The 13,102-nt window shown below is 48.1% G+C and overlaps 1 protein-coding gene across 1 annotated transcript in view; it reads right to left on the minus strand.

Moving 5' to 3' along the window:
• PSAT1 (phosphoserine aminotransferase 1) overlaps positions 1–9,388 on the minus strand; it is a 31,911-nt gene extending 22,523 nt beyond the window's left edge. The window contains exons 1-5 of the mRNA XM_004439621.3: positions 9,200–9,388; positions 5,133–5,193; positions 3,663–3,732; positions 1,091–1,296; positions 59–231 (exon numbers count right to left, since the gene is read on the minus strand). Of these exons, the coding sequence (XP_004439678.2) occupies positions 59–231; positions 1,091–1,296; positions 3,663–3,732; positions 5,133–5,193; positions 9,200–9,373 (684 nt within the window). The 5' untranslated portion in view covers positions 9,374–9,388. The remainder of the gene's footprint in view (positions 1–58; positions 232–1,090; positions 1,297–3,662; positions 3,733–5,132; positions 5,194–9,199) is intronic.
• Positions 9,389–13,102: the final 3,714 nt, after the last annotated feature.

Below are 13,102 nucleotides of genomic sequence, written 5' to 3' on the forward strand. Positions count from 1 at the left end.
AGTATATATTCAAATGCCCTTAAAGAAACGCCCCCGCCCAGCATCTTTTACACTCTACCTTGGAAACATCCACTGGCTTGGAGAGGAAGTTTGAGGACATGTCACAAACCAGCACCGCTCCCTTGACATCAGGTATAAAGCCAAACTCCACTCCGTGCACGGTCTCGTTGGCGCAGTAATACACATAGGAGGCGTCCGGGCTGAGGTTCCAGGTGCTGGGATCCGGAATTTCTATCAGAGAGGACAAGTTGGAGACTCTGCACTTTTACTCCTCTCTTTCCTTATGGAGATGGGAGTCATCCGGGAAGGACCCCTCCCCTAGCAGAGAAAGACTGATTCCAAAGCACCCACAAGTGAAAGCACCCTATCCATCCTGCATTATATCACCACCAACATCCTAACATCCTGAAGGGATGATCAAGCCCACCCTCTTGACTGTTATTGGGGGCAAATAATCCTCAAGAATGGCGTGGTGGATATTTGGGTTTTTTCTTGTCATCCTATGTCCACTGACGGTCCCAGAGTTTCCTCTGGGACTCCAGCCTCCCCCATTCTCAGCCCATGTAGTTCCAGTGGAGCCAGTTCTACCTGCAGCTCCAGAGGTAGGATGTGACTCAGGCACGGCCACATGACTGATCTGGAATGGGACACATGAGAGATGAGACTGTTATTGGGAATGCTGGAGCAAAGGTATTGAAACTTGGGAGAACATAAGGTCAGGAGCGGCTGCAGCCATCTTCCAAGAAAGAGGGGACAGCTTTCCTGACTGCGGAGCCACCATGGAGGGGACAGGGAGACCCCAGGACCTGGAGGCATTGTTGTGGGCCCTTGATCAAGCCATACCTAAAGCCAAACGGGCCCCCCGGCTTTTCAGCTAAGTAAGCTTATGAACACTCTTTCTACAGCAGCCAGTTAGTAGTCTTAACTAATACAGCCATCTAATCTAAATGGTGTCAAACTAACTACCGACAAGGAGAGGAAAGAATTAACAACTGCAGATTGCCCTGGGCAGGGGAAACCTGATATCTGAGGGACCACCCCCCAGTCCGGATTTCACTGGCCAGCTCGGCTCCCCGCACCCCGCACTTACTCGTATAACTCCCAAGTTTAGGGTGGACGATATTCACAGTCCCAAACTTCTTGGCTTCTTCTGCAGCCTTAGCTGACCAAGCTCCTGTCACCACATAGTCAGCACACCTTCCTGCTTTCAGGCCAATCAGGTTTAACGGGACACCACTGAACTGGCCACACCCACCTCCTTGCACAAAAATCACTTTGTAGTTGTCTGGAACAGCTCTGGGCAGAAGCACAGGTGACAGGAAATACAGATTCACATGGGCAAAGCCTGAGAATGAGTGATGCTCTACCAGCACTTTGCCTTGGGTGGATATACTACAAGAAATATGGTAAAAGTCCCACTACCACTTTGTCTTCCCAATCCAGTCATTTATCTATTCCCTCCTTGGACGACCATTTATTGGGCCTTGCGGAGGAAGCCTATGGTTACTGTTGGACAAAAGCTAGGAACTCCCTGCTGTTCCTTTAGGGAATCATCCCTCTGCCACTCTCAGGCCACATGGTTCAACAGTGGCAACCCCAGCTCCAGGGGACAACCACATGACCCGAGCTGGCCAATGGGGTTGGGTTCTGAGACTTCTGATCAAACTTTTGGGAAAGAGAAGCTGTTTCTATCGAGAGAAAGAATGAACTTGTAGGAGCTAATCCTGCAAACACTGATGGCCATCTGGTGAAGCTAACACATGAAAACGCAGAGCCAGGAGATGGAGAAAAAGGCCTTCTTGACATCACCTGAGCTCCTAAATCACTCCTGCACTTTTCCATTACGTGAGGTAACACATTCCCTTTTTTGGTTAAGCCAGGAGTTGGGCTTCTGTCACTTGCAACCAAAAGTCCTAAAAGTACGTATGTGCTGGTCCACGCTATGAACCAAGTAGACACTGGAAAAGGATCTTGGATAATATTTTAGGCCTGAGCGTGTAATCACCTACCTGATATATATTGCGATTAAGAGCAAAATTTTTTGACTCCAGCATGGAAAATTAAGATGATAGTTGGAATGGTTGCAGGCAGTAGGGTAAGGCCAGCTCCAGAGGGAGTAAGCCATGGAAACTGGACCCAAGCCTTTGAGCAAGGTCAAAGCTTGAGAAGAGGTATATAGAAGGCAGACGGCAGGCAGACAAAGCTCCAGCACAGAGGCATAAGTTAAGTACCAAAGGGCAGAGCACCTTGAGAGGGTCTTGGGAAATGGGTGGTGTGCAAATATCTGGTTCTAAACCATGCCTGCCTATACCCCTGCTCAGGAGGATAGCAAAGCACATGCACAGGCCTTAGGAGGGTCTAACCATGAGGTTCTTAGCAGCTCAGAGCCCAAGGCAGGGTTCCTGGATTATGTTATTCAGATGCAGCACAGTTAACAAAGCCAAGAACTGGATGGAAGGACACCCAAGAGAGGCCTGGGTACAGGGGTACAAGGTAGGAACTTGGAGACGAAGGGATAGGCCCATAAATTGAACTGAAGTCCAGTCCAAAGAGGCTCACAGCCAGGTGGGTCAAATGCCACAACTCCTGGGCAATGGTCCAAATACCACCCCCCAAAGGAGGACAGGATTGTTCTGTGAACATGACATGGGACCCAGCAGGCAGACCTGGCATGTGAGGCCAAGGAGATGATTACTGGTTCTGCACACTCACATTGCAACGGGCTTCTTATGCTCCTCACAAAAACATCACCAAGCCTGCCCCATGTGAAGCATTTTATCCAGGCAATTTAAAAGGAAAGTTATGAAACAATCCATAATTCAATCCCTAATCCAAATTCCAATTTTGTTAATGAAATAATCCAACAGTGGACCTTAAAATGTTGACAATGATTACCCCTGACTGATGGGGTTATAGATAATTCCAGTTTAATTTGTGAGTTTCAGTTTTTTCTAAACTTTCAACCATAAACATGCACTAGTTTTGTGAGCAGAAAAAAGTGTTTTGTTTTCCAGCTTACCGTATTCATATGTTTATGTGAACACACTTATACAATATATACACTCTCTCCTTTAAACAGCAATTTATTTAAAAATAGGTTTCCTCTGGGAAATAAAAGCAGTGCAAATAACCTAGGGGAGTTCAAGTTCATTTGAGCAGTGGTTCCCAGAGTTCAGAACTCTTAAAATTTCCCACAGAGCCTGTGAAAAATGAAGTTTCTACAGAGGTTCTAATTCAGCAGGCCTGGATGGGGCTCAGCCCTTGAATTTTTTAATATTTCCCCACGACCAGGTGATTCTGACAGGTGGTATGAGGCCCATGCTTTAAGAACCAGTGAACTAGATTATAATTAATTATGCTGACAAAGAGGACCATTTCTTTGTCATTTAAATCTGTTTCAAGCCAGTTCAACCCCCACAGTGCTGAAAAATCTTTGGAAACACCACATAAAGTAAAAATCAAAACACACAAACACAAGATGGGAAACAAGTGAAAAGCATTATGTAGTAAATTAGTGAATTTGGGAGAATCTTAAGATTATTTTTAATTATGGAATATTCTGAACATACAGCAGAGTATGGTTAAATAATGTAATAGACACCTAGGTATACAGATTATCAAACAAGAATAACGCAATTTGGCATTTAAAATTTTAAACTTACAACAATTCCCGCACAAGATTCTCTGTGTTGTTAATAATCTTAGTGAAATCTGCTGATCTGTGGCTCATTTCTGTGGAAGCAAAGATAAACAACAAAAGTACCAGTTCAAAACCAAATGAACAGAAGTAACCACAAAACTTGTAAGTAAAATAATAAAGAGAAATTTCAGTTATTTTGCATTCAAATCATGGGCCAAGGCTCACTTAGTTTAAGGGAAAATTCAAATTGGTATTTTTTTTCCACTGGGAAAGATTCACCTTAAGCTAACACCTGTTGCCAATCTTTTTTTTTTTACCTCCCCAAAACACCAGTACGTAGTTGTATATTCTAGTTGTAAATCCTTCTAGTAGTTCTACGTGTGCCACCACCACAGCATGGCAACTGACAGATGGGTTGTATGGTTCTGCACCCAGGAACCAAACCCAGGCCACTGAAGCGGAGTGCGCTGAACTTTAACCACTAGGCCATCAGGGCTGGCTCTCAAATTGATTTTTAAACTGCAAACTTTGTAGCCTCATATTCACAGCAGAATGATTTTTCAAGTGGCACATTCATCCAATGAGCCATTTACTAATTCATCCTTAGGTTTCTATGATTTCTCACATCTCTCTCACAAACGAATCTGTGTGCAAAGGCTGCCCTTTAGGACAACAGCACAAAATTCCATACTGCACTCTCATTTCACAGACGTGTCCCAAACCCACAGGAACAATATTTAACAGCAATGAGCATACAGTAACCCTACAGTCTCTTAATAATATGCAGCCTTTGGAACTACCAAAATAGAAAAAGAAAATTAAATTTAAAAAGGTAAATTTTAGAACTCAATGGTCCTCTTCCCCAATAATAAAAAGGGGAGAGAAACTTAATGAAATTATTAATGTGCAAGGTCTTCATAAAGGGCTTGTGTACTTTAAAACTTGCAATAGGGCAGCCCTGGTGGCCCAGTGGTTAAGTTTGGCATGCTCCGCTTCAGCAGCCCAGGTTCGGTTCCCGAGCATGGACCTACACCACTTGTCCATCAGTGGCCATACTGCGGCAGCGCATCACATACAAAAAGAGGAAGATTGGCAACAGATGTTAGCTCAGGGCAAATGTTCCTCAGCAAAAAAAAAAAAAAAAAGCTTGTAATAAGTTCATTTTAAGTACAGTAAAAATTATAAAATGAATGTGAAACAATATTATAAATGTGTGGGGCACTATTATGCAAATGTGCAGGATCTAATCTCAGATCCCATGAAGAGCAAAAACCAATTATGAAGTAAGCTGAGATGTATGAACCCCTTACCAGCACTTATGTTGATTTCAAAATTGCTTCTGTCAAACATGTTAAAAATTTTAACATTTTAAAATTTAAAAGTATATCGACAAAGGCCTATAGGCACACCCACTGGAAATTCTAGGCTTGATGCATTTAAATTAGTTCCCTTTGAAACCTGGACATTCACAGAATCCAAAAGTAAATCTTACCAAGAACACTAATCCCAACTGCTTTGTAGTCTAATAATTCTTTTTGTATCTCTAACAATACCTAGAAAAAAAATAAGAGAATATAAGATGATTTGAATATGCTGGACACAGCTCTCCCTCTGGACATACAAAGCTGGGGAGGTGGAGGGGCAGGGAAGGGGGTCCACGGTCCACCCACAAGGCCTGTGAGGTCGGGAAGCTTCTGTCCCCGCTCACAGCCAATTCCCTTCCTCCCACCATTCCCATGTAGCCAGCTGATGCAACTTACACACAGGTTGAGTGTGAAATTACCCAGCATGTTGATGCCAGGATATGGTTTTGCCAAAGGCATGAATTTACATAGATATAAAAATTCACTTAGATTTTTAAAAAAATGATCAAGTACAGAATTCTTCTGATGACAACTCTTAACTGTCAAAAGATAAAACCTCTTGGAAAAACCTGATTCCCTAGAAAATGTCCTAGGGAGGGGATAGGGAGGGGAGGGGAGAGGAGGGGAGGGGAGGAGAGGAGAGGAGGAGGGGAGGGGATGGGGAGGGGAGAGGAGGGGATAGGGAGGGAGGGGAGAGGAGGGGAGGAGATGGGGAGGAGGGGATGGGGAGGGAGAGGAGGGGATGGGGAGGGGAGAGGAGGGAGGGGATGGGGAGGGGAGAGGAGCGGATAGGGAGGGAGGGGAGAGGAGGGGAGGAGATGGGGAGGGAGGGGATGGGGAGGAGAGAGGAGGGGATGGGGAGGGGAGAGGAGGGGAGGAGGGGAGGGATGGGGAGGGGAGAGGAGGGGAGGAGATGGGGAGGGAGGGGATGGGGAGGGAGAGGAGGGGATGGGGAGGGAGGGGAGGGGAGGGGATGGGGAGGGAGAGGAGCGGATAGGGAGGGAGGGGAGAGGAGGGGAGGAGATGGGGAGGAGGGGGATGGGGAGGGAGAGGAGGGGATGGGGAGGGGAGAGGAGGGGATAGGGAGGGGAGGAGGGGAGGGGATGGGGAGGGGAGAGGAGGGGATAAGAAGGGGAGGAGGGGAGGGGATGGTGAGGGGAGGGGAGAGAAAGGGATGGGGAGGGGATAGGGAGGGGAGGAGGGGAGGAGATGGTGAGGGAGAGGAGGGGATAGGGAGGGGAGGAGGGGAGGAGATGGTGAGGGAGGGGAGAGAAAGGGATGGGGAGGGAGAGGAGGGGATAGGGAGGGGAGGAGGGGAGGGGATGGTGAGGGGAGGGGAGAGAAAGGGATGGGGAGGGGAGAGGAGGGGATAGGGAGGGGAGGAGGGAGGGGATGGTGAGGGGAGAGAAAGGGATGGGGAGGGGAGAGGAGGGGATAGGGAGGGGAGGAGGGGAGGGGATGGTGAGGGGAGGGGAGAGAAAGGGATGGGGAGGGGAGAGGAGGGGATAGGGAGGGAGGAGGGGAGGGATGGTGAGGGGAGGGGAGAGAAAGGGATGGGGAGGGGAGAGGAGGGGATAGGGAGGGGAGGAGGGGAGGGGATGGGGAGGGGAGAGGAGGGGAGGGGATGGGGAGGGGTGGGGATAGGGAGGGGAAGGAGAGGAGGGGATAGGGAGGGAGGAGGCATGGCTCATCCTAGGCTTGCAAAACACATCTGGCTTAGAAGCCCCACAGTTTTTTTCCCAAAGGCAAGCAAAATGCAAATAACCACAAACTAAAAAGAAAGACACCTATCCTTTATTTTTTTTTAAGGAAGAAAGATAGAAAGCCCTTATCAGAGATGCATGCTGAAGTATTTTGGAACGAAATGACATGATATCTGGGATTGACTTTAAAATAATCCAGAAGTAGGAGGAGAGCAAGAGGGTGTGGGGGAGGGGGTCCTGAAACAAAAGCAGCACAATGTCCATAGCTGCTAAATCTCCCAGATGGGTCCATGGATTTTGTTATATTATCGCCTCTTTACCTCTGCATATGTGAGAATTGCCACAAAGTGAAAGAAAAGCTCTAAAAAGGTACACAAAATAGATGAGATAAGTCCTCTGCAGAAGCATCGTGCCATCAGAGATGGCTTCCTTAAAAGATCCAGGCTAAAGAGGACATCATAAAACATAATCTTAACTGGATTGAGCCTTGTCTGAAAAAACAACTTTTGAACAATAAAGAAATACATAAAAAAAAGACTCCTTTAATAAGGGGATTCAAGAATTTGCCATAGTTTTGCAAACTGTCAGATGCTTATTAGCACTAGCTAATCAAATAAACTTGAGTGAATCCTTTAGTAAACAGAAACACCCATCTGTGATAGAATCATCTTTGAACTCTTTAAGACTGTAACTTCTCTTTAAGACTGTATTTCTTATAGACAGTATCCCCTAAAAAGACATCTATAAAAGTTTATAACCAAAATCATTACAAAGAGTTTTAAAGACTTCTACCCAAAAAGCACACCCCTCTAATCCAGTGGAGTTTTATTTTTTCCAAACTGCAAAATGCAATTGCTTTTGTAGGTCACAACTAATTTTGTAAAGGTAACAGAAGAGACTAGAGTGGAACAGAATACAAAAGTGTGTATATAGTAGGAAATTAGGCTAAATATTTCATACGGCTTTTGTTTTAATTATAATCATATGCACCTACTTGGGCATTTTGTAAAATATATTTTTCATTGTGGTTACAGTCAAAAAGAGAATTCAACTAAATTCTGAGAATCATAATCCTGAGAATTCAACTAAATCAAGAAGTCATAAAAAGCTACATATGCCCCCAGGTTAGAGGGCGTATGTGAGGGGAAAAATCCTCCCAAGAAAATAAATAATATATAATTATATTAAGCACGACGACTGCCTTTATAATAAATGCATAACTAATTACACAGGAATCCAAAACACGGAGAGGGGAACCGTGAGGCGGTCTGCACAACTCTAGCAGGGAATCTCGCCTAAAATGGACTGCGATAAACTGAGAAAAGAAGAAGCCCTGTTCTCTCAGCTACTGTGAGCGCTGCCCCTAGAAAAGCAGGATGTCCTTTCCCTTCTAAAACTGTAAGATTCTCTGTTCTTAGCACAACACAGAGGAGGCTCTGTCCCAGGGAGATTTCTACTCTGCTCAACAATAGGTAATTGTAAACCACTTGGCTATGCGCCATGTTGCTACAACATACATCAGTCATCCTGGTTAGAAAAAGAGAATTATAACAGCAGCGGCGGCAGCTTGTACACATGTTCAAGGCACATCAAAGACTCTGCCTCCTTCAGAGCTGGAGGGTGGGGAATGGGCGGGGGGGGGAGGGGGGGGATGGGTGTGGGAGGAAGGAGCTGGAAGCCAGCTGGGGGCTGCGAAGGCAGAGAGAGAGTTCCACTTGCACTTGAAAGGTCTGGTTGTGGCCCGGGGGAGAATTCAATCATTCCATTTGCTCCAGAACAAAGTGAAGCGAACTGGGCTAGCAGCCCAAAGCCTACCAGACTTGGAAGGTTCGAACGCCTTTAGAGGACAAGACGGTTTAAAAAAAAAATCTACGCGTGCAACAGAGCAGAGAAAAAGGCTTTAGGGAAGGGTGCATTCTGTGTGGGCCTAGGAGGCAAAGGCTAGACTGAAAGCTTTCAAATTTACATTTCTGAAAAGTAACGTTCCCAAGTGCTGGCTACACCAAACACTTTACGGGGGGCCGTGCGCTGACCCCCGGTTTGCAGTCCCCCTGCCAGTTAACGCAATCTCCATTCCCCATTCATTCACAAAGTCCATTCGTGCATCCACTCAACACTGCCCGGCTCGCAGCACTGCCGGGTGAAGCAAAACAGAGATGACAGCTTGGCTCTTCCGCCGCGCCCCCGCCCTGGCCGGGGAGAGGATCTGCAGGTGCGCTGCCCCGGAGGGCCGAGTCGTGCACGCCTCGCAGGGGCAGTCGGCGCCCGGGGCAGCTGCACAGGCATGCCTCGCCGCACTTCCTTCCCAAAGTGCATTCTTCCAGAAGCCCGCCTGCGAAAGATCCTGCCCTGGCCGTGCACGCCGGTGCAGAGCGTTCGGGAGACTCCGGGCGAGGAGCGGGAATCCGAGCGCCCGGCTCAGGGATGCACAGCCACCCTCGCGCGTGCTCCCGCCCGGACTGCACTCCCGGCGCGCGCTCGCGGGGACTCACCGAGCGCGGCAGCTTGGCGGGCCCGGGCCCGAAGTTGACCACCTGCCTCGGAGCGTCCATGGTGCAGCGGCGCGGGCGGCGAGTCAGCGCGAGAGGATCGATCCGGTGGGGAATGTCAGTCTGCGGCCGGCGCGGCCCCTCTGCCTTCTTCCAGCGCCTAGCCGGAGACCCCATTGGCCCGCGCTGTCGCAGGCCCTGCGCTGATTGGTTCGCGCGACAGGGCTCGCATCCTCATTGGTTGTGTTCCCCAGCCGAGCCCAGGAGCAGTTGCTCCTCCTCGCGTTTACTGTTTCAACCCCCTTTTCGATCAGTGCAAGGCGCGCGGGAGATTGCACCAGCCAGCAGGCTCCACTGCGCCCCCGCCCGAGAATCGTGGGTGGCGGGAAGAGGCTGCCCCTGCGTTCGTGCCTCTGCGCCCTTGATCAGGTTCAGACCTCCAACCCTGACCTCAGCTCCGCTCTCTTGGCCGCACCGGGAGAGTCGGATCAAATCCCTATCCCCACCATCCAACCACCTCTCCTCCACCAGCCCCTGGGCTGGGCTCTGAACCAGCAGTCATTAATTCACCAAACTTTTCTAAGCACCCCCACGGGCGCCAGATACTCCAGTGGAGGGGCAGGGCTCCCAAGAATGGAACCGCAGAGTGGAGAATGGACCCTGGGTTTGTAGGTGGGGGATGAGGTTCTTTGCATGTGTGCCAGAGCCAAGAATTCCTGCAGGATTAAAGGATGAAGGCGGCCAAGGATGCCCCCCAGGCAAGTCCTTTAAAGTTGCTGATTCTCAATTTCCTCCTGTGAAAAGAGCCAGCTGGAACCTGCTCCTAGCTCTCAGGTTGCGCCTGCGCTGACAAGCTGTGAGTTTAGAAACGTGAGGCGACATTAACAGCAACGCGATACCCCTGGGGAGCCGGAGCCCAAGCCAGCGGGGAGGCGCAGGGCCAGGCCCGGCGCTGCTCGAACTTTTCCACAGAAGTGCCCTTCTCCAAAGAATTCCAGTGGAGACCCACATGGGGTTCTGAAACAGGGAGGCCCCCTTCCCTGCAAGAAAGAAGTTTCTTTCAAGTCTGGAATTTCATCATTTTTTTTATGTGAATTCTGCATTCTACTCCATAATTTAACCTAGTTTCTTCTAATATGAAAGTATTTTCCCAAATCTATGAGCAAAATTGATGCACCAGGAATACACCCAATGCCTATCCTGGGGCTTTCTGTGAACCAGCCACAGTGTCAACTACCCCCGTTTGAAAAGACTTGTAAACTGACAGGGTTTTGGCTTTTGTTTGCTTTTTGTGATGAGTATGTGGGCAGGATGGGGCTGGGAGCAGAGGCACTGCTTTGGGTTTGGGAGTTGGAGGGCAGAGTTTCTAGAAAAAGCTGAAGTGAACAAGGTCACTGCCTTCCTCGGCACCTTCATTTAGAAAATGGGAAAATTGAGTAGAGGGTATGAATCTCAGTCCATAAACTCATGTGTGTAAGAATTGTCACATATCCGTTATTTTATATAATGACCTAGTTGTAGACCCCTGGCAGCTAACATACTCCGGGAGCAGGGAGTTAGCCTTCCTCCCTGCAGTTCCTAACCTGAGATTTATGCAGTCCTGTGGTGTGTGATGGAGAGGGAAGCACACATCCCTCTGGTCCTGGGTCCTGAGGAAACCTGGCTGAGTTGTCTCCACTGTGCAGCTTTCCATGCTGCTTCAGTCAGTCAGCTCTCTACCACTTCCGGGTGACACAAGGCACACAGGCAATTTGGGTGAAGTGTGAGTGGCTATCATCCCATCTGCCAAGACAAGCCATGCAGCCTTTCCTCCTAGGGTCCAGCAGTTTTCCCGGATGATATTACAGGGAAGTAAGACACACAGACCCTCTGCCTGGGGACCCGCTGACCTGTCTCTCTCTCTTCCTCCCAGCCCAAGGGAATCTCTTTTTCATTCTAGGGAGAATCCATCTCTCTCCGTGTTTCGTCCTCACACTCTGTCCACAAACACCACAAGCCGGGGCCACAAACTCCAGTGCCTCCAGGGGCCACTCCAGAATAGAAAGACCAAGGTGGGGACTGTGGTGAATTAGAGTGCACACAGCCGTTTGTGGCGGACTTGCACAAGCCCACCACACATTTGTGCTTCCCCTTCCATGGAATAGTCACGGCCGGGAAGTGGCTGCCCAGCCAGGCTCCCCATTTCCCAGCTCCCCTTGCACTCAGGTCAGGTGACTGGGTCCCACCAGTGAATGGAGCAGAGGAGTCCCTGTCAGGCCAAGGTGGTTGAGAAAGGATGAGCTTCCCAGCTGCCTTTTTCCCATTCCACAGGCTGAAATCCAAGACTCCAAGGCCCTCGGGGATGGTGGAGACACAGGAAGGAAGGAGCCCTGGTCTCTGAATGACCTGCTCTGGGCTCGTTGTACATAAAGGAGAAATCGACTTCTTTTGTGTTATGTCACTGAAGTCTGAGGGGCTCTTTGTTCCCGTGGCTCACATTACCCTAATTAATACACCATTCCAAATGCAACAGCTGCAGCTCAGATCCAGCTGGTTGTTGCCAGGTGAGTAAACCATGTCGCTCAAGCTATCTCCTGTTTTTTAGAAAAACCAGAAACTCAGATTTTTCCATGAAGCTTTCCAATTTAAAAGGTCTGCACATTTTAATTTCAGAAAACACTGTACAGATCAATATTGTGATCTGATTCAGCCTGCCCATCACCAGCTCTCCTAAGGACAGTTTTTAGTGTCCTGACACGTATATCCCCTCATTCAACAAAGAACACACTCTGCAACCTGCTTGAATAAGGGAACAGGAAAAAGGAAAACGCTGGGGAAAATGGAATTTAATCTCAAAATATTACCCTGTCGCCCTTGCCTGTTTTGCAGTGCAGATGCATAAAGACAGCCCGGGGAAGCCCTGCATTTCAGGAGAGTCTTCCCCTCTTAGTAAGTTCTCATGTGGCTGGCAAAAAGCAGCTCCTTTATGAAATGCCTGTTTTGTAAATGTCCGTTTTCACAGGTGTTGTTTATTGAGCCCTTACTATGTATGACAGGTGCTGGGCTCAGCTGCCGTCTCCAGTCAGGTGGGCTGTCCTGTTTAGAGGGGATGAGAGGAGAAGGCGACTGAGCAGGGAAGAGACCTGTTTGGAATGAGGTGAGGTTGTTTCTGCTGCCATTTTTGTAGTTGGAGCTGAAGATCCTTTTCCCTTATCATTCATTATTCGCAGAGAAAGTGAGGAATGGGGTGAGGGGTTATCACAGTGTAATGAGCAAGAAGAAACAAAAAGTCATAATCCTGTTTCAGTCTTCGTTCTGACCCCAAGAGACAGGAAAAGATATCCGTCCTACTCACTTTACCACCTCAGTTTATTTCCTCATCCTACTTGGCTTCATTTTTTTAAATTGTGATAAAATATATATAACATAAAATTTGCCATTTTAACCATTTTTAAGTGTGCAATTCAGTGGCATAAGTACATTCGCATTGTTGTGCAACCGTCACCACCATCCATCCCCAGAACTTTTTCGTCTTCCCAGACTGAAACTCTGTCTGTACCCATTAAACGACTAGTCCCCATTCCTCCCTCCCCCAACCCCTGGCAACCACCTCTGCTTTCTGTCTCTAGATTTGACTACTCTAAGTACCTCCTATAAGTGGAATCACATGGAATTTGGCCTTTTGTGATGGCTTATTTTACTTAGCACAATGTCTTCAAGGTTCATCAATTTTGCTTTATTTTTTTTAACTTTTTTTAATAGACTTTATTTTTATCGCAGTTTTAGGTTCACAGCAAAATTGAGAGGAAGTTACAGAGATTTCCCATCTACCTCCCCTGCCCCCATACATGCACAGCCTTCCCTATTGTCAACATCCCCCCGCCCCGAGTGGTACATTTGTTACAATCGGTGAACCTATACTGACAC

This window comes from Ceratotherium simum, chromosome 20 (assembly GCF_057802395.1).
Source record: "Ceratotherium simum simum isolate JZ-2026a chromosome 20, ASM5780239v1, whole genome shotgun sequence".
Taxonomy (NCBI): Eukaryota; Metazoa; Chordata; class Mammalia; order Perissodactyla; family Rhinocerotidae; genus Ceratotherium; species Ceratotherium simum.